This window comes from Heptranchias perlo, chromosome 2 (genome assembly GCF_035084215.1).
Source record: "Heptranchias perlo isolate sHepPer1 chromosome 2, sHepPer1.hap1, whole genome shotgun sequence".
In the NCBI taxonomy this organism is placed as follows: Eukaryota; Metazoa; Chordata; class Chondrichthyes; order Hexanchiformes; family Hexanchidae; genus Heptranchias; species Heptranchias perlo.
Window position 1 is genome coordinate 151302953 of NC_090326.1, and position 19725 is coordinate 151322677.

Below are 19725 nucleotides of genomic sequence, written 5' to 3' on the forward strand. Positions count from 1 at the left end.
CTGCTTATTAACGATTCTTCAACCTGATTGATTAAGGATGTACACAGTTGCTTGCCCTATTCACACAGGTCCCAGATGCCCTGTATAGGGGGCCGTGCTGTTTGGCTGCCCCATCAACAGCAACTTGCCCCGTAAAAGTCCATAGAAAGTCTATGGGCAAGTGCAAGTCACAGCAAAATCCGACACATAGTCTTCTGTTTGACTTGACGGAAGTATATTTCCTAGCAGTTTCCATTGGACAAACGCGATCCAGTGAAGTCAAAGTGAAAGGTGACTACTTACCACTTCTGTTATTGGTGCTGTGAACGGTGACTCTCGGGACTCCTGGCCCTGAGAAGATAAAGAAGAAAGTTAACAGGCGAGGAAGGAAACATGGAGTCAATTGGGATTTGCTCAGCATGACAATGTGTGAGAGTGGGCTGGTTCATTTGAGTATTTTATACATAAAACATGAGCCAAATGTTCCCTCTAGTGTGTTTTAATGATCTTAACAAATCCCACAATTAAAATTGTGGCTCATATGAACAATAACATCTCAACAAGAAGCAAAACAAACTGTTGCGTCATAATGTCTTTTTATAAGTGTGGAATAAGTCTTGAATTGCACTCACAAGGTCTGTCTTAATTTAAGGAGAAAGATACCATGTGAATTGAAATGTTTCGTATTTGTGATTTCTTCAAATATGTTTTCTGCCAAGTTCTTTTTAGCTTATTGCTTTTCATATCGTTGGCAAATTAAGAATTAGCCGTTAGCCGGCATAGGCACGATGGGCCGAAAGGCCTCCTTCTGAGCTGTAAGATTCTATGAAGACTTTATACAACTCCTAGCACATTCCAGGTTACCTACATTGAGGATTTAATATAGTTTTGTATATTTTGGTAGCACTATGTATTAATGGATTATAGAACCAGTGTCTTTCCTTCGTTAAAGGGGACTTAAATCTATCAAGGGGGTTGTGGATCTAGTTGGACACTGGATGTGGGTGGGTTTGGACATTGTGCAGTCTCTCAGGCCTTGACATGATGCTGTGTGAGCGTTAGCATATGAACATTTGACACCTTCATACTAAATTTCTTTGTCAGCTGTTTTGACAGAGGCGATAGCTCTTTTATTTTAAATGGGTTAAGATCTCTGTCAAAACAGTGAACAAAGGAAAATCTTGGGAACGCACTAAGCCTTCATATGCTAACAATCGCACGGCTTAACTTAGGTGCCTCAGAATGATGATGTGATCCCTGGGTAAGGAGTGAGATTTGGTAGCGTGTACTGTATGGCCAAGTCATTGTGGGCAATGGGAAGATCCAGTTTTCCCGAATGTCTGATGATCCTCCAGTCCTTCTTCTGGGGCAGAGGTGGGGCCTAAGGGGGGTGTGGGTATGGCGGGGCTGGGGCTGGGTTGCTGGAAGACTGCCCACACCTCATGGTGAAACACCTGCTCAGATTCGAAAACGTCACTTTGGTGCTTTGTTCATTAAAGGGACATACTTCAGAAAAGAATGTTTGACAGACCCTTTTTTCATTTCTTTACAAACCCATCGCAGTGATGTAAACAGTGCCGAAGCACATCAATATGGCAACACTGATGCCAAGCTCTCCTGTAGAAAGAAACTGATGCAGTCATTAACGTTGAAGAAAGGAGCAGATCTTAACCTTTGGGAGAAATTAGTGTGAAGAATCTTGGCACCTAACGCGATATCAAGTTAAGCCAACCTTTTCTTGAGCAATTTAGATAATGAACCGACTGACATGAGAATGTCCGTGTCAGACATGGTTGGGCTTCATCAATATAAAAGCAAACACTTTCATTCACCCAATGCGACCTATGTCAATACAGGTAAAAGGTCACCTTGGGGCTCCAAATGTTTGGGTCGTGATCTTGGCAGTTACCCTGGGACTGACCTCCACGCTGACTCCATCAGAGCATTCTGGGTCAGTGGTGGGGGGGTGGTCACCTCATTTAAATAGACCAGTGATCACCTGTATCATTAGTGGGTGCATCTCAGGCCCTGCAATCCCGGTGGAATTGAACAAGATCTGGAGAGGTTGCCAACTTCTAGGTTAGAGAACTCCCAATGTGGAATTCCCCACCTTCATCCAAGTCAGTGGCCTTGTTTGGGCTGGGTTGAGGCCCTACCTTCAACAGAGACCATTGGAAACTCTTTGTGGAAAGCCTGGTACCCAGCAACCACAGCCTGTTGGAGGAGAGAATTCCAGATTTCCACTACCCTTTGTGTGAAAAGGAGTTTTTCTGATTTCACTTCTGAATGGCCTAACTCTAATTTTAAGATTGTGCCCCCTAGTTCTGGATTCTCCCACCAGAGGAAATAGTTTCTCTGTATCTATTCTATCAAACCTCTTCTCATTTTAAACACCTCAAACAGATTACCCCACCAACCTTGTATTACTCAAGGGAATACAAGCCAAGTTTACACATTAAACTTCTGTTTTGCTGATCGGTGCAAAATTGTTGCTCGACAAGCATGCGCTAGATTTGAAAATGCATGGATTACATGCACTGGTTAGTCTAACGAGTCCCAATCTTTTGATTTGTGGTTTTCTGTTGCATAAATCTTTTTTTTATTAATGTGCAGATTTAATCTTATTCACTGAACTAGTCAACTATAACACTCCATCTTCTAAGTAACAAATCAATCATTTTATATCAACATCCCATTAATAAATCCTGCTGTCTTTGCCAGGGAAAAAATAATCAATAATAAACTGGGTCTCTGCATCTTAGTTATTAAACCTGCATTTTTATCTCAGAGTATAAGACATTCGTTTGAAATAAATTACAAAATGCCACAGATGCTTTTGATGTAATGTATATGCATGTGGCCCAGAGAAGATAGAAAGGTTAGGTGAGCCAGTAGGTGAGGTAGATGGGGAAGATAAATGTTGGAGAGTGACTCGAAATGCAAATTAGATATCACACAGAAAAACGCCCACCCGAAGCTCTCTGGTGTTGCACTATTGAAAGAAAGATTTGGATTTATAGCGCGCCTTTCACGACATGGGGACGTCCCAAAGCCCTTTAAGCCGATGAAGTACTTTTGAAGTGTTGACACTGTTGTAATGTAGACAACACAGCAGCTAATTTGTGCACAGCAAGATCCCACAAACAGCAATGTGATAGTGACCAGATAATTTGTTTTAGTGATGTTGGTTGAGGGATAAATATTGGCCAGAACACCAGGGAGAACTCACCTGCTCTTCTTCAAAATAGTGCCATGGGATCTTTTACGTCCACTGGAGGGGGCAGATGGGGCCTCGGTTTAACGACACAGCCAAAAGACAGCACTTCTGACAGTGCAGCACTCCCTCAGCCCTGCATTGAAGCGTCAGCCTAGATTTTGTTGCTCAAAGCTCTGGGGTGGGTCCCTGAACCCACAACCTTCTGACTCAGAGGTGAGAGTGCTACTAACTGAGCCAAGGGTAGGAAGATCCCTTCCCTGAAGGGCATTAGTGAACCAGTTGGGTTTTTATAATTATCCAAAAGCTTTCATGGTTATTTCATAGCTGGTGTCAGCTTACAAGTTAACAGTTTTTAATTCAATTTTATAAATTGATATGGTGGGATTTGAATTCATGACCTCTGGATCGTTCTGCATGTCCCTCAGCCTCACTGTATTAAAATCAAAACACCATTTTCTCCTCTCACGCATCCTTCCTCAAGATTTCAAACCCCCAGTGAAACTCAGTCTTCTCTTCCTCCCAACATCTTTTAAAACCTAAGCTTTGGGCCTAGGTGGCTGAAGGGACAGCTGTCAATGGTGGGTTGAAAGGAGGGAGGAATGCACAAGAGGCCTGGCTACGAGGAATGGAGAGATCGGGTGGGTGCGGGGGGCTATAGGACTGAAGGATGATACAGAGATAGGGAGGAGTGAGGCCATGGAGGGATTTAAACACAAGGATGAACATTTTAAATTTGAGCCATTGGGTGACCAGAAGCAATGTAGGTCAGCGAGGACAAGGAAGATGGGCGAACGGGATTTGGTTTGCGATAGGTTACGGCTAGGAAAATATAAAACTTCTAAACGTGGTGGTCTAGAAATTCGGGCATGCATCAGGGGGTGCAGGGAACAATCTCTGTGCCTGAATGGTGAGGCCCGAGTTGCCTCCGATATTGGGCCTCGGGCCTCATTTCCAAGGAAGGGGGGCAGCTGGGTCAGGAGGGAGCGATGGCTGGGGGGGCGAGGTAGTGGCGATGATCGGGGTTTGAGGGATCGGTGGCGATCGGGTAGGGGAGTCAGAGCGGCATTGGTCGGGGGGGTGGGGGGAGCAGCAAGCAGCGGCCAGGGTCCTTTTAATGCGAGGTCAGGGGGAGCACTCCTGCTCCTCACGGCTCTACATTCAGTATATGTTGTTTGCTGCTGAAGGAAGTTGCCGTTTATATACCTGATTAGCATGCCTGACGATCGAGCTGTGGACTAATTTAAATTCAGAGTGAAGCAACTGAAGAAATCTCTGGTCAGAATGTGGCATTTATAGGAAAGGTGTCATAGAATCATAGAAAGGCTACAGCACAGAAGGAGGCCATTCGGCCCATTGAGCCCGTGCTGACTCTTTGGGTTGTGATTGAGGGGAAATCAGCAGAAATTCAACAAGAAGACCATCAGAAGACATTTACACCTCCAGCTAATCAGAGAAGCACTGGATGAAAGAAAACTAGAAATGAAATGTATGCTCACTCACGCTGCCATAGAGACTTCTTGTCCAATCCCACACATAGATGAAGATTTAAGGTAGACCGTCAGAAGAATAGTTTTCATACACACACAGCCTCATTACAACCTTGGTACAAACATGGACAAAAGAGCTGATTTCCAGAGGTGAGGTGAGTGTGACTGCCCTTGACATCAAGGCAGCATTTGACCGAGTGTGGCACCAAGCAGCCCTAGTAAGAGGGAAAACTTTTGAGTGGCTGGAGTCATACCTAGCACAAAGGAAGATGGTAGTGGTTGTTGGAGGCCAATCATCTCAGCCCCAGGATATCGTTGCAGGAGTTCCTCAGGGCAGTATCCAAGGCCCAACCATCTTCAGCTGCTTCATCAATGACCTAAGACTCTAACCACCTCCCCTTGACATTCAACGGCATTACTATCGCCGAATCCCCCACCATCAACATCCTGGGTCACCAGCCATATAAATACTGTGACTACAAGAGCGGGTCAGAGGCTGGGTATTCTGCGGCGAGTGACTCATCTCCTGACTCCCCAAAGCCTTTTCACCATCTACAAGGCACAAGTCAGGAGTGTGATGGAACACTCTCCACTTGCCTGGATGGGTGCAGCTCCAACAGCACTCAAGAAGCTCGACACCAACCAGGACAAGGTAGCCCGCTTGATTGGCACCCCATCCACCACCCTAAACATTCACTCCCTTCACCACTGGCGCACTGTGGCTGCAGTGTGTACCATCCATAGGATGCACTGCAGCAACTCGCCAAGGCTTCTTCGACAGCACCTCCCAAACCCGCGACCTCGACCACCTAGGAGGACAAAGGCAGCAGGCACATGGGAATAACACCACCTGCACGTTCCCCTCTAAGTCACACACCATCTCGACTTAGAAATATATCGCTGTTCCTTCATCGTCACTGGGTCAAAATCCTAGAACTCCCTACCTAACAGCACTGTGGGAGAACCTTCACCACACGGACTGCAGCGGTTCAAGAAGGCGGCTCACCACCACCTTCTCAAGGGGAATCTGGGATGGGCAATAAATGCCAGCCTTACCAGCGACGCCCACATCCCATGAACAAATAAAAAAAACCATCCCTCCATCATAAGGTCAGAAGTGGGGATGTTTGCCAATGATTGCACAGTGTTCAGTTCCATTCACAACCCCTCAGATAATGAAGCAGTCTGTGCCCGCATGCAGCAAGTCCTGGACAACATCCAGGCTTGGGCTCATAAGTGGCAAGTAACTTTCATGCCACACAAGTGCCAGGCAATGACCATCTCCAACAAGAGTGAGTCTAACCACCTCTCCTTGACATTCAACAGCATTACCATCGCCGAATCCCCCACCATCAACATCCTGGGGGTCACCATTGACCACAAACTAAACTGGACTAGCCATATAAATACTGTGGCGACAAGAGCAGGTCAGAGGCTGGGTATTCTGTGGCGAGTGACTCACCTCCTGACTCCACAAAATCTTTCCACCAACTACAAGGCACAAGTCAGGAGTGTGATGGAATACTGTCCACTTGCCTGGATGAGTGCAGCTTCAACAACACTCAAGAAGCTCGACACCATCCAGGACAAAGCAGCCCGCTTGATTGGCACCCCATCCTCGACTTTAAACATTCACTCCCTCCACCACCAGTGCACCGTGGCTGCAGTTTGTACCATCTACAGGATGCACTGCAGCAACTCGCCAAGGCTTCTTCAACAGCATCTCCCAAACTTACATCCTCTACCATCTAGAAGGACAAGGGCAGCAGGCACATGGGAACAACACCACCTGCACATTCCCCTCCAAGTCACACCATCCTGACTTGGAAATATATTGCCGTTCCTTCATCGTCGCTGGGTCAAAATCCTGGAACTCCCTACCTAACAGCACTGTGGGAGAACCTTCACCACACGGACTGCAGCGGTTCAAGAAGGCGGCTCACCACCACCTTCTCAAGGGCAATTAGGGATGGGCAATAAATGCTGGCCTTGCCAGCGACGCCCACATCCCATGAATGAATTAAAAATAAGTGAGACAGTGTGGTCCGAGGGCAGCTTCTTTGTTCCTGTGGATCATACATGGATGAGGAAGGCCATTGAGAAAGAACCTACAATCCTCCCATCACACCATCCAACTGTTTCTTAAATGATTCCGGGGCTTTTATCTCCACTGTTCTATCCTGTAGTCCACTCCATGTACAGGAAGAAGTTTCTGGCATCAGCCCTAAATTTGCCTTTGATTGAATCTCTCCCCCCTCCCACTGTTATTGTTCACTTGAGTTAGTATTCCAAATTTATCTTCTCCACAGCATTACTAGCTGGTCACCTCTTAGTCATCTCCTTTCATGGTGGATTGCCTGGCCTTTGCTCATGACTCAGTTTACTGATTGTCAAGAATCGTCTTCCAGGGTTTGTCTCCCTTGTATCTCGTTGACCAAAAGTGGGCACCATTTGAAAGGGATGTATACAATTCTAAAGTAGCAGTCTATAGCCCTGACTGGAATGATCCAATGGTCAGTAAAATTGGGTTTGAATCCTCTACAAAGCAAGTGAATTAAAAAATGAATGAAAATTGCAAGCAGAAAATTTTAAAATATTGAAAAACAATTTGTTCCCAAATGGCAAAGAGAGTAGTTTTTAGTTAAATTGAGCAGGTGTCCCTCTCTTTTAAGATGAAAAAAATTCAGTGCCACATTCATTAAAGATTTACTCAATCCTGGAAAATGCACCAGTATGAAAAATCAATTTCATAATATATCATGGTAGTATTTGAACTCAGGACTTCTAGGATATTACCACCGCTAACATTGGAACAGGAGTAGGCCATTCAACCCCTCGAGCCTGTTCTGCCATTCAATTAGGTCATGACTGACAGAGAATTCCACATTTCCACTACCCATTGTGTGAGAAAGTACTTCCTGATTTCATTCCTGAATGGCCTAGCTCTAAGTCGAACACTGTGCCCCCTTCGTCTGGATTCCCCTATCAGAGGAAATAGCTTCTCTGTATCATTTTAAATATCTTGATTAGATCGTCCCTCAACCTTCTAAATTCAAGGGAGTACAACCCATGTTTATGCAACGTGGCCTCATAATTTAACCCTTTAAGCCCTGGTCGCCAGAATGAGACCAGAGCTCAAATGTACCCCTACGGAAGCCAATATACCTTTCCTGAGGTTCGGTGCCCAACACTGAAGGCAGTACTCCAGATGGATGCACCATGTATGCTCCACCCATTTGTACCAGGCAGTGAGTGGCCTAAGCAACAGTCCTTAAAAGTACCACTGGTGGCCACTCTACAAAAGGCCCTAATAATGTTTTTTTTAAATTATTTTTGTGGGGCTAGGAGGAGCAGGAATGGCCCTCAAAAATACTGCATTCTGCTGCCGGACTGTGCTGACCCCAACTCTCGGATCGGCTATCCCCCCACCCCCCCAGGCTGACAACCGGCGAGCTGCAGTCGAGTGCCCGTTTGGTGCCCGCAGCTCGTTGGTTACGTTCAAATAAGGCCCGAACCTGAAAGAGGTCCCAGATCTCCGCTCCGCTGACTTCACCCCTTATTTGGGCAGAAGTTGAAAATCCCCCCTCTTCACCCAAGATCTGTGAGCCTCTCTTCATAATTTGAGTATTATAATAAAATACACTTGAGCTGCATCCTAGAAATTGGTCCCTTTTGTTGATAACAGCCTCATACTAGCTGGATATTTTTAGTAAATGGCCATAATGACATTCAAATCCATTTTCATTTATTCCTTTACTAATGGACATCCCTTCATTGAGTACACACTTTATGTTTCCTTAATTGGCTGTAAAACGCTTTGGGACGTCCAGAGGTCGTGAAAGGCGCTATGGTAAATGCAAGTCTTTCTTTCCTTCTTTCTTTCTCTCTCTCTCTTTCTTTCTTGTACCAATATGCATTACGATATGTCCGTGCACAATAAAACCCATCCCTATTCCTTAGCCCATCTTCTTAATTTGCTCAGATCCAGGTGCAGGATTCTTGGCACAAACACACATCTAGCACCAGTGTTGAATCCCCCCTCACCAACCCCCCCACTCCGATATAACGTCCCACCCTCACATTATTCATAAGAGATAATCTTCTGATTTTGAACTCCTGGCAGTGACCTTCTCCTGCTGGGAGTGCACATCGGAAATTCAGGTGCGTGTGGTACGTGATTTTAAATGGTCGGGAAATCGCACCCAAATTCCCGATATGCATCCTCGGTTGATCAGATTGCTCTCCAAGAGCGTGAAGACTGAAAATGACCCATACAGTGCATGCTTAACCAAGAGAACATTGTCACTGTATTTAAGCCAATAAGTAAAACTAATCCAACACAAGTTATGACAGGAATAGAATTTTCTCTAATGACTCACTAATCAAAGGAAATTTCCAGCCATTATCAGTTTAGTTAGGAAAATACTGATAAGCACGTAATGTGTTAACAGTGCAGCCAGCCTGCTCAATGGCTCTGGACTAAAGCATTGGATCACTTTCTACAAAAATTTGCATTTATCTTATTATTCATGTAAAGCATGCAAAAAAAATTTACTTTGTTATCTGACCTTTAAGTCAGAGGAAAGAAAAAGAAAGACTTGCATTTCTATAGCGCCTTTCATGACCTCAGGACGTGCCAAAGCTCTTTACAGCCAATGAAATACTTTTGAGGTGTAGTCACTGTTGTAATTCAGGAAACACAGCAGCCAATTTGCGCCCAGCAAGCTCCCACAAACAGCACTGTGATAATGACCAGATAGTCTGTTTTTTTTAGTGATGTTGGTTGAGGGATAAATGTTGGTCAGGGCACGAGGAGAACTCCCGTGCTCTTCGAAATAGTGCCGTGGGATCTTTTACGTCCACTTGAGAGGGCAGACGGGGCCTCAGTTTAACATCGAGGAGATGCTAAGTGGAAGCATGCAGTGTAAAGGTATGTTCAGGGATACAATATCTTGTTTCCGACTTTACATAACCAGCTTACAGTGACCTCGAGGCTTGTCAAAACACAGTACAATTACTGAAATAAAGCAGGGGACACATTTATCTTTAATGAGAAGTTATCTTTGAATTGCATTAACAAATATAGCAGATACGATATTATAATTGATGTGACAGGCTGAGTAAATAATATTTGTGTGTTACCTTCTGTAACCAGGGCCCAAAATTAGGAGGGTGCAAATTGGTGCGCTGAGATAATATAAGTTGTGTCTTTATCATTGGAAGGTTCAGGGTGTAATTTCCACTCTTAGTAATTTGTATTCCCAGAGATGCTGGAGAAGGGACACCCCCTGCCCCGTCCCCCCACCCCCCCAGGGCTGGATTTCCACCGGCTACACAAAAGGAAATTAAAATCAGCCGCGACAACCTTTCATCTCACCGCTAATAAATCATTCAAGAGAGCAGCTGCAAGTGCCAAGAGATGAGCTGATTCCGGCTCTAGGCCTGTGGGATAATTGGCGACAAAAGGTCTCTTGTGAGCAGCGATCAGGATCTCTTTATTTGCCAAGCTGTGAATTATTCATGAGTGCCTTTAGAATCTAATAAAACATGAAGATGTTCATCATGACCATAAACAATCTTTTACAGGCCGGCGTGTAATGAGAGCATAGTCGGCATCTGCTTCCGCTGCTAAAAGTCAGACAAGATAATGCTCCCTGTTGTCTTGAAGGCGAGCAAGTATACAACGCTGTTCCTTTCATTTCATAACATTAAATGGATAATAGTAAAGAAAGAGCTTGTGTTTATATAGCGTCTTTTGCAAACCTCAGAACCTCCCACAGCACTTTACAGCAAATGAAGTACTTTTGAACTGTAGTCACTGTTGCAATGTAGGAAACGCGGCAGCCAATTTGCACACAGCAAGCTCCCACAAACAGTAATGAGATGAATTACAAAGAATGTACAGAACAGATACAGGCCATTCGGCCCAACAGGTCCATACCACTGTTTATGCTCCACCTGAGCCTCCTCCCACCCTTCTTCATCTAACCCTATCAACATATCCTTCTATTCCTTTCTCCCTCATGTGTTTATCTAGCTTTCCCTTAAATGCATCTATGCTAGTCGCCTCATCTACTCCTCATGGTAGCACGTTCCACATTCTTACCACTCTCAGGGTGAAGAAGTTTCTCCTGAATTCCTCATTGGATTTGTTAGTGACTATCTTATATTTATGACCCTTAGTTCTGGTCTCCCCCGCAAGTCAAAACATCTTCCCTCAGTCTACCCTATCAAACCCTTTCATAATCTTAAAGACCCCTATCAGGTCACCCCTCAGTCTTCTCTTTTCGAGAGAAAAGGCCCCAGCCTATTCAATCCTTCCTGATAGCTATAACCTCTTATTTCTGGTATCATCCTAGTAAATCTTTTTTGCACGTTCTCCAAGGCCTCTATATCCTTTTTATAGTGTGGAGACCAGAACTATTCGCAGTACTTCAAGTGTAGTCTAACCAAGATCCTGTACAAGTTTGTACAATGATCAGATCATCAATACTGGTGAAGTTGGTTGAAGGATAAATATTGGCCAGGACACGGGGAGAACTCCCTGCTTTTCTTCGAAATAATGCTGCGGGATCTTTAACGTCCACCAGAGAGGGCAGACAGGGCCCCGGTTTTACGTCTCATCCGAAAGACGGCACCTCCGACAGTGCAGCACTTCCTCAGTACTGTAGTGGCGTGTCAGCCTAGATTTTATGCTCAAGTCTCTGGAATGGGCCTTGAACCCACAGCAAAATAAGATGCAGAATGGGTAATTGGACTGTGACAGAATCAATCTGGAGAGCGAAACTGGGTGTAAGCAATGGATTGGTTGGTAATGAGCTGGATAGATTGTTCAAGTTTACTAGTTAACTAAAAATAAGAAACTAGTGACTAGATTTTCCTCTTTGTACAAAGGATAGGAGAAATGTTTGCTTTTCAGTGTTATTAATGACTAGCTAACAAAATCTCATTCTTGAGAATCCGGCCCATTTCAAAGGCACAATGGAGGCTGTGAGAGCAGCAGAGTCATTTGTCCCCATGCACATTACATTGGAAAATGGTCCAGGTAGTGTAAGGAAGTGCAACTGCCACACGAGAGCAGCTGTCTGCACTGTGCTCTGCTATTGAGCATATGTAACACGAGTAGCGTCTGCTGAGACTAAAGTTGTAAACAATTTTACAACACCAAGTTATAGTCCAGCAATTTTATTTTAAATTCACAAGCTTTCGGAGGCTTCCCCCTTCGTCAGGTGAACGATGTGAAATGAAATCCTCGAAATTTTCGAGGATTTCATTTCACATCGTTCACCTGACGAAGGGGGAAGCCTCCGAAAGCTTGTGAATTTAAAATAAAATTGCTGGACTATAACTTGGTGTTGTAAAATTGTTTACAATTGTCAACCCCAGTCCATCACCGGCATCTCCACATCGAGACTAAAGTTGTGTAAGCCTTAGTGACAGTAGAAATATCCGTCATTAGTTCTTCCACTGCTGCAATTGAGGCTCTGGGGTAAATGCAGCAAAACCCATCAAACCTGTACTCGACAAGCACTGAAAAAAATAATAAATGAATTCACTTCTGTTGTTTCTCAGAGTGTTTACCAATCAACAAGTAAGGTCAAAGCAGGAAAAATAGTAAAAAGTCAAAATTAAAGACTCTTTATCTGAATGCACGGAGCATTCGTAACAAGATAGCTCAATGCAAGAGCAATCCAGCTAGTCTCACTCATCCGCCCTATCCCCGTAGCCCTGCAATTTTTTTCCTTTCAAGTACTTATCCAGTTCCCTTTTGAAGGCCATGATTGAATCTGCCTCCACCACCCTCTTGGGCAGTGCATTCCAGATCCTAACCACTTTGCTGCGTAAAAAGGTTTTTCCTTATGTCACCTTTGGTTCTTTTGCCAATCACCTTAAAACTATTTCCTCTGATTCTTGACCCTTCTGCCAATGGGAACAGTTTCTCTGTATCTACTCTGTATAGACCCTTCATGATTTTGAATACCTCTATCAAATTTCCTCGCAACTGTCTCTGTTCCAAGGTGAACAATCCCAGCTTCTCCAGTCTATCCATGTAACTAAAATCCCTCATCCCTGGAATCATTCTAGTAAATCTCTTCTGCCCTGTCTCTAAGGCCTTCACATCCTTCCTAAAGTGCAGTGCCCCAAACTGGACACAATACTCCAGTTGTGGCCAAACCAGTATTCTATAAAGGTTCATCATGACTTCCATACTTTTGTACTTTATGCCTCTATTTATAAAGCCCAGGATCCCATATGCTTTTTTAACCTGCCCTGCCACCTTCAATGATTTGTGCACATAAACCCCCAGATCTCTCTGTTCCTAAACCCCTTTTACAATTGTGCCCTCAAGTTTTTTTTGCCTCTCCTTGTTGTTCCTACCAAAATTAATCACTTTGCATTTTTCTGGGTTAAATTTCATCTGCCACATGTCCACCCATGCCATCAGCCTGTCTATATCCTCTTGAAGTCTATCACTATCCTCCTTTCTGTTTACTACCCTTCCAAGTTTTGTGTCATCTGCAAATTTTGAAATTGTGCCCTGTACACCCAAGTCCATGTCATTAATATATATCAAGAAAAGCAGTGGTCCCAGCACTGACCCCTGGGGAACACCACGGTTCACCTTCCTCCAGTCTGAAAAACAGTTCACCACTACTCTGTTTCCTGTCCCTTAGCCAATTCTGTATCCATGTTGCTACTGCCCCCTTTATTTCATGGGCCGCAATTTTGATGATAAGCTTACCAAGCGGCACTTTATCAAACGCCTTTTGAAAGTCCATAAACACATCAATTGCATTGCCCTCATCTACCCTCTCTGTTACCTCATCAAAAAACTCTATCAGGTTAGTTAAGCACGATTTGCTTTAAACAAATCTGTGCTGGCTTTCCCTAATCAATCCACACTCGTCCAAGTGTCTGTTAATTCTGTCCCGGATTATCGTTTCTAAAAGTTTCCCCACCACTGAGGTTAAACTGATTGGCCTATAGTTGCTGGGTTTATCCTTACACCCTTTTTTGAACAAGGATGTAACATTTGCAATTCTCCAGTCCTCTGGCACCATCCCCGTATCTAAGGATGTTTGGAAGATTATGGCCAGTACCTCCGCAATTTTCACCCTTACTTCCCTCAACAATTTAGGATGCATCCCATCGGACCGGGTAAACCTATCTACTTTTAGTACAGCTAGCCTTTCAAGTACTTCTTCTTTATCAATTTTTAGCCCATCCAGTATCTCAACTATATCTTCCTTTACTGAGACTGTGGCAGCATCTTCTTCCTTGGTAAAGACAGATGCAAAGTACTCACTTAGTACCACGGCCATCCCCATTGCCTCCATGAGTAGATCTCCTTTATGGTCCCCTACATTCCATTGATAAATAAAAACTCCATGGGAAAAGTGATTTACCTGTGGCTAACTAAAGAAGTTAAGGATAGTATTAGATTCAAAGAAGAGGTTTATAATGTTACCAGAAGAGCAGTAAGCCTGAGGATTGGGAGAGTTTTAGAAACCAGCAAAGGTTGACCAAAAAATTGATAAAAAGGGAGAAAATGAAATATGAAAGTAAACTAGCAAGAAATATAAAAACGGATTGTAAGATCTTCTACAAGTATGTAAAAAGGAAGAGAATAGCAAAAGTAAATGTTGGTCCACTAGAGGCTGAGACAGGAGAAATTATAATGGGGAATCAGGAAATGGTAAATGCGTTAAACAAATATTTTGTATCTGTCTTCACAATAGAAGACACAAAAAGCATAACAGAAATAGTGGGGAATCAAGGGGCTAATGAGAGTGAGGATCTTAAAGTAATTAATATCAGTAGACAAAAAGTACTTGAGAAACTAATGGGACTAAAAGCCAATAAATCCCCTGGACCTGACGGCCGACATCCGAGGGTTCTAAAAGAGGTGGCTGCAGAGATAGTGGATGCATTGGTTATGATCTTCCAAAATTCCCTAGATTCTAGAACAATCCCAGAGGTTTGGAAGGTAGCAAACGTAACCCCGCTATTCTAGGGGAATCGAGGGATATGGGGATCGGGCGGGAAAGTGGAGGTGAGGTTGAAGATCAGCCACGATCTGATTGAATGGCGGTGCAGTCTCGAGGGGCTGTATGGCCTACTCCTGCTCCTATTTCTTATGTTCTTATGCTCTTATTTCTTTTAGCCTGTTGCTGTCTCATTTTGCAGAAAAGACAGCATCAAATATATAAAGCTATTAAGTGTCAGCCATGGCTCAGTGGTTGCCCTCTTGCCTCTGAGTCAGAAGGTTGTGGATTCAAGTCCCACTCCTGAGACTTGAGCCTAAAATCCAGGTTGACACTTCAGTGCAGTACTGTCAGAGGTGCTGTCTCTCGGATGAGATGTTAAACCAAGGCTACAACTGCCCTATCAGGTGGATGTAAAAGATCCCACAGCACTATTTCAAAGAAGAGCAGGAGGGTTCTGCCCGGTGTCCTGGCCAATATTTATCCCTCAATCAACATCACCAGAAGAGATTAACCGGTCGTTATCACATTGCTGTTTGTTGGACCTTGCTGTGTGCAAATTAACATGCCATGTTTCCTACATTTCAACAGTGACTGCACTTCAAAAGTACTTCATTGTCCGTGAAGGGCTTTGGGGCCTCCTGAGCTGGTGAAAGGTGTGATATAAATGCAAGTTCTTTCTTGAACAAAGCGGCTGGTGCCTGTCATGTCTACTGTGAGAGCCTGTGCTGTTTTTGTGACAGAAGCCATTGAAGGAAGTGGTGACCTTCACTGCCACTGCTAGTACTCAGGAGATGTTCAGTTGGCACATTTCAATCATGGCCTCCCCGGTGAGACTGAGCCTTCTCAGGCAATGCTCCTCCAGCCTGCCCCACGTAGCTAAGTCTAACTGCGATACGCCCATTGTCTGTCGTCATACCTTCCTGTGCGCTCTGCGTTCTCAAGCTGTCTTCTCCCTCCCTCTACTGGCCCACTGTAATATTGCCAATGGATCTACACTCTTGGGCAGAAAAGTTCCCTGTAATATACTAGGAGCTGATAGGGTGGACAGAGAGAAACTATTTCCTCTGTTAGGAGAGTCCAGAACAAGGGGCATAACCTTAAAATTAGAGCTAGGCTGTTCAGGGGTGATGTCCGGAAACACTTCTTCATACAAAGAGTGGTGGAAATCTGGAATTCTCTCCCCAAAATGCTGTTGAGGCTGGGGGTCAATTGAAAAATTCAAAACTGAAGTCGATAGATTTCTGTTAGGTAAGGATATTAAGGGAGGGATTCAAGGCAGGTATATGGAGTTGAGGTATGGATCAACCAAGGTCTAATTGAATGGCGGAACAGACTCGAGAGGCGGAATGGCCTAACCCTGTTCCTATGTTCCACTTTCACTGATGTGGTGATACTCCAAAATCTTTCCCTTCATTAAACTCATTAAATGAAGTTCTGACCTTGAGTGAAATGCTCACTCTTTGCTTTGGCTGAGCAGCCGTGGAATCCTTCATGAGCTCATCATTTGAGCTTGTGAACAATTCTAGGGAGACAGATTCTGTGCACCAAAATGTGCAATACAGGCATAAGACTAATTAAAGAGATTAATTACTGCATAATTACTGGGTGAGAGGGGAAATGCTGGGCTTGTGCATTCTCGTAATTCGGGTGCTGGGAGCTGAGGCATCACCTGTAACAGTGGGGAGTCCAAAGTAATCAGATGCTTTTGACAGAATGGGGAGCCCCGAGTAAGCCACAGATTTTGACAGGAAATTGTGCTGCATTCATTGCATTCCCCCCTGGCTTGGCTAAGGAAGATGAACAGGAGCCAGAGCAGGAAAGATCTGCTGGAGATGTTAGATGGCATTAAAGGTATACAGGTCTGGACCCACCATCATGCCACCCATTACATGGACCATGCCAGGGATACCTACCTGGTATTGAGCGAAGGGCCGTGGCTTGGGAGGCTGTGGTTTCGTGGGTGACAGTGACTGAGCCATGCCATCTCCTGCAGAAGGTCTCCAACCAACAATTGCAATCCAGACAGCACTGCCAGTGGTAATCAAGGTCACCGCAGACTTCAATTGCTTTTGCTTCTGACTCCTTTCCACCCTAGTGCTGGGGTTACCTTCAACGTCCACTTTTATGCCCATAGATTCATCAAGGAAGAGACTGATGCTTTATTCAGGAGAGTTAATACCTTTATGACATTCAATAGTCTGCGGCCAACAGATCAGAAGACAGCAAGACAATGGCTGGTTCCCCACAATGCATTTACTTTGTGACAATCATCTGTGTCACCCTTATTTGAGGGGTCGGGTAGGCTCCTGGCAGACCAAGGCACTGGCTACGATATCCTTGCACTATCCATGGACAGAAGATGAATACAACAAAGCCCATGCAACCAGCAGGGTCCTTCGTGAACATATCAATAACATTAATGAGGGGGTAATTTTAACCTAACTCACCAGGCGGAAGGCTGGTTTTACACCCTGCCTAATAGACCTCTCCATTGACTTCAATGGAGATTAAAATCAGGCAGGTTGTAAAATCAGCATTGCACCCAATCCATCAGTTTCCCGAAGGGCGGGTTAAGTTAAAATTGCCCCCTAAATGTCTGGATAGATCAGGTGGCTCCTTACAGTACAGTTCCCTGACCTCCCAACCCCATACATCCAAAATCATTGTCATGTGCTGCACTTTCAATAACTTTGCTCTGTAAAGAGGCCTAATCATGGAGGAAGAAGAGGAGAATCCAGAACATATGCCAGTGCAGGAAGAAGGCTGTTAAAATGAGGATGTAGCTCCAGAAACACTAGTACAGCTTGGAAGACTGCGGCCCTGGGCACTGACTCGAGAAACATTTAGCTTAGTGTCTGAGCTCGCCCTTTAAGGAACCCTCCTGTCCAAGTGAAGCAAAAAAGGCCCGAAACACCTTCAGCAACGTTGTCCTCAGCGCCATCCCCGCCGTCGTTAATATTCCTCTTTTAATGTTGTGCTGCTCTATTCTGCGCAATCAGAAAAGTATTACATAAAATTACGTAGAATGTACAGCACAGAAACAGGCCATTCGGCCCAACTTCATCTAACCCCATCATACCCTTCTATTCCTTTCTCATTCTTGGACGTTTCTAGCTTTCCCTGAAAGGCATCTATGATGTCAAGTACTGAGTGATTGACTCTAGTGTGTTTTATAGGGTCTTGTGTTCTCAGCAGAACGTACAAATCAAGCGCATAAAATTTACTGCGGGGAATTACATAGAATTTACAGCTCCAAAACAGGGCATTCGGCCCAACAGGTCACCGCCAGTGCTTATGCTCCACATGAGCCTCCTCCCACCCCACTTCATCTCACCCTATCAGCATAACCTATTCCTTTCTCTCTCTTGCACTTATCAGCTTGAGTACTGCGTACAGTTCTGGTCACCACATCACAGGAAAGATGTGATTGTCCTAGAGAGGGTACAGAGGAGATTTACGAGGATGTTGCCAGGACTGGAGAATTTCAGCTATGAGGAAAGATTGGATAGGCTGGGGTTGTTTTCTTTGGAACAGAGAAGGCTGAGGGTGATTTAATTGAGGTGCACAAAATTATGAGGGGCCTAGATAGAGTGGATAGGAAGGACCTATTTCCCTTAGCAGAGAGGTCAATGACAGGGGACATAGATTTAAAGTAATTGGTAGAAGGATTAGAGGGGAGTTGAGGAGAAATGTTTTCACCCAGAGTGTGTTTTTTTTTAATTCATTCATGGGATGTGGGCGTCGCTGGCAAGGCCAACATTTATTGCCCATCCCTAATTGCCCTTGAGAAGGTGGTGGTGAGCCGCCTTCTTGAACCGCTGTAGTGAAGGTTCTCCCACAGGGCTGTTAGGTAGGGAATTCCAGGATTTTGACCCAGCGATGGTGAAGGAACGGCGATATGTTTCCAAGTCGGGATGGTGTGTGACTTGGAGGGGAATGTGCAGGTGGTGTTATTCTCATGTGCCTGCTGCCCTTGTCCTTCTAGGTGGTAGAGGTCGCGGGTTTGGGAGGTGCTGTCGAAGAAGTCTTGGCGAGTTGCTGCAGTGCATGCTGTGGATGGTACTCACTGCAGCCAATGTGCGCCAGTGGTGAAGGGAGTGAATGTTTAGGGTGGTGGATGGGGTGCCAATCAAGCGGGCTGCTTTGTCCTGGATGGTGTCGAGCTTCTTGAGTGTTGTTGGAGCTGCACTCATCCAGGCAAGTGGAGAGTATTCCATCACACTCCTGACTTGTGCCTTTGCTGATGGTGGAAAGGCTTTGGGGAGTCTGGAACTCACTGCCTGAAAGGGTGATCGAGGCAGAAACCCTCATTGCATTTAAAGGGTACTTGGATGTGCACTTGAAGTGCCATAACCTACAAGGCTACGGACCAAGAGCTGGAAAGTGGGATTAGGCTGGAAAGCTCTTTTTCGGCCGGCACAGACACAATAGGCCGACTGGCTTCCTTCTGTGCCGTAAATTTCTATGATTCTATCCAGCTTCCCCTCAAAGACAGCTATGATGTCAAGTGCTGAGTGATTGACGTCAGTGTGTTTTACAGGGTCTTGCGTCACAGTGACCTAAACCATTGGCAGTGCGCCCCGAGCAGACGACTATGCAGCTTCAGCATGGCGTCCAGAGCTGAGAGGTCCTCCGCGGGGAGTGGCAGTGCCATTCAGTGGTTTGCTGCGAGGAGGCATGTTCCTTTTGGGAAAGACTTAGCTGGTTTTGCTTAACGTCTCCATACTTGGCGGAGAGTGGAGGGTGGGGGGGAGGATCGAGACTCCTTTACAAAGGAACATTTACTTGATTGTATCAGAGGGTTTGGGTTCAGCGGTCAGAATAAAATGATTGTTCGGTGTAGAATGAATGCAATACTCAGAGTGGCAGCTCCATGTTTGCCGACTGTCAGTGATTCAAAATTTGTTATAGCTTCAAATTGTTTTTCATCTTGCTGTTTTGGACACAATTGCTCCCAGGAAATGTTGATGGGTTAGAAACATCTGAACGCCATTTAAGATTAAATGTCAGATCTTCGCTTTATCCGAACACCCGAGCGAAAAGGCAGAAGAAT

The 19725-nt window shown here is 44.9% G+C and overlaps 1 protein-coding gene across 1 annotated transcript in view; it reads right to left on the reverse strand.

Moving 5' to 3' along the window:
* Positions 1-19725, reverse strand: part of dpp6a (dipeptidyl-peptidase 6a) — a 319256-nt gene that overhangs the window by 68480 nt on the left and 231051 nt on the right. Inside the window, exon 13 of the mRNA XM_068008292.1 lies at positions 283-330. Coding sequence (XP_067864393.1) covers positions 283-330 — 48 coding nt within the window. The remainder of the gene's footprint in view (positions 1-282; positions 331-19725) is intronic.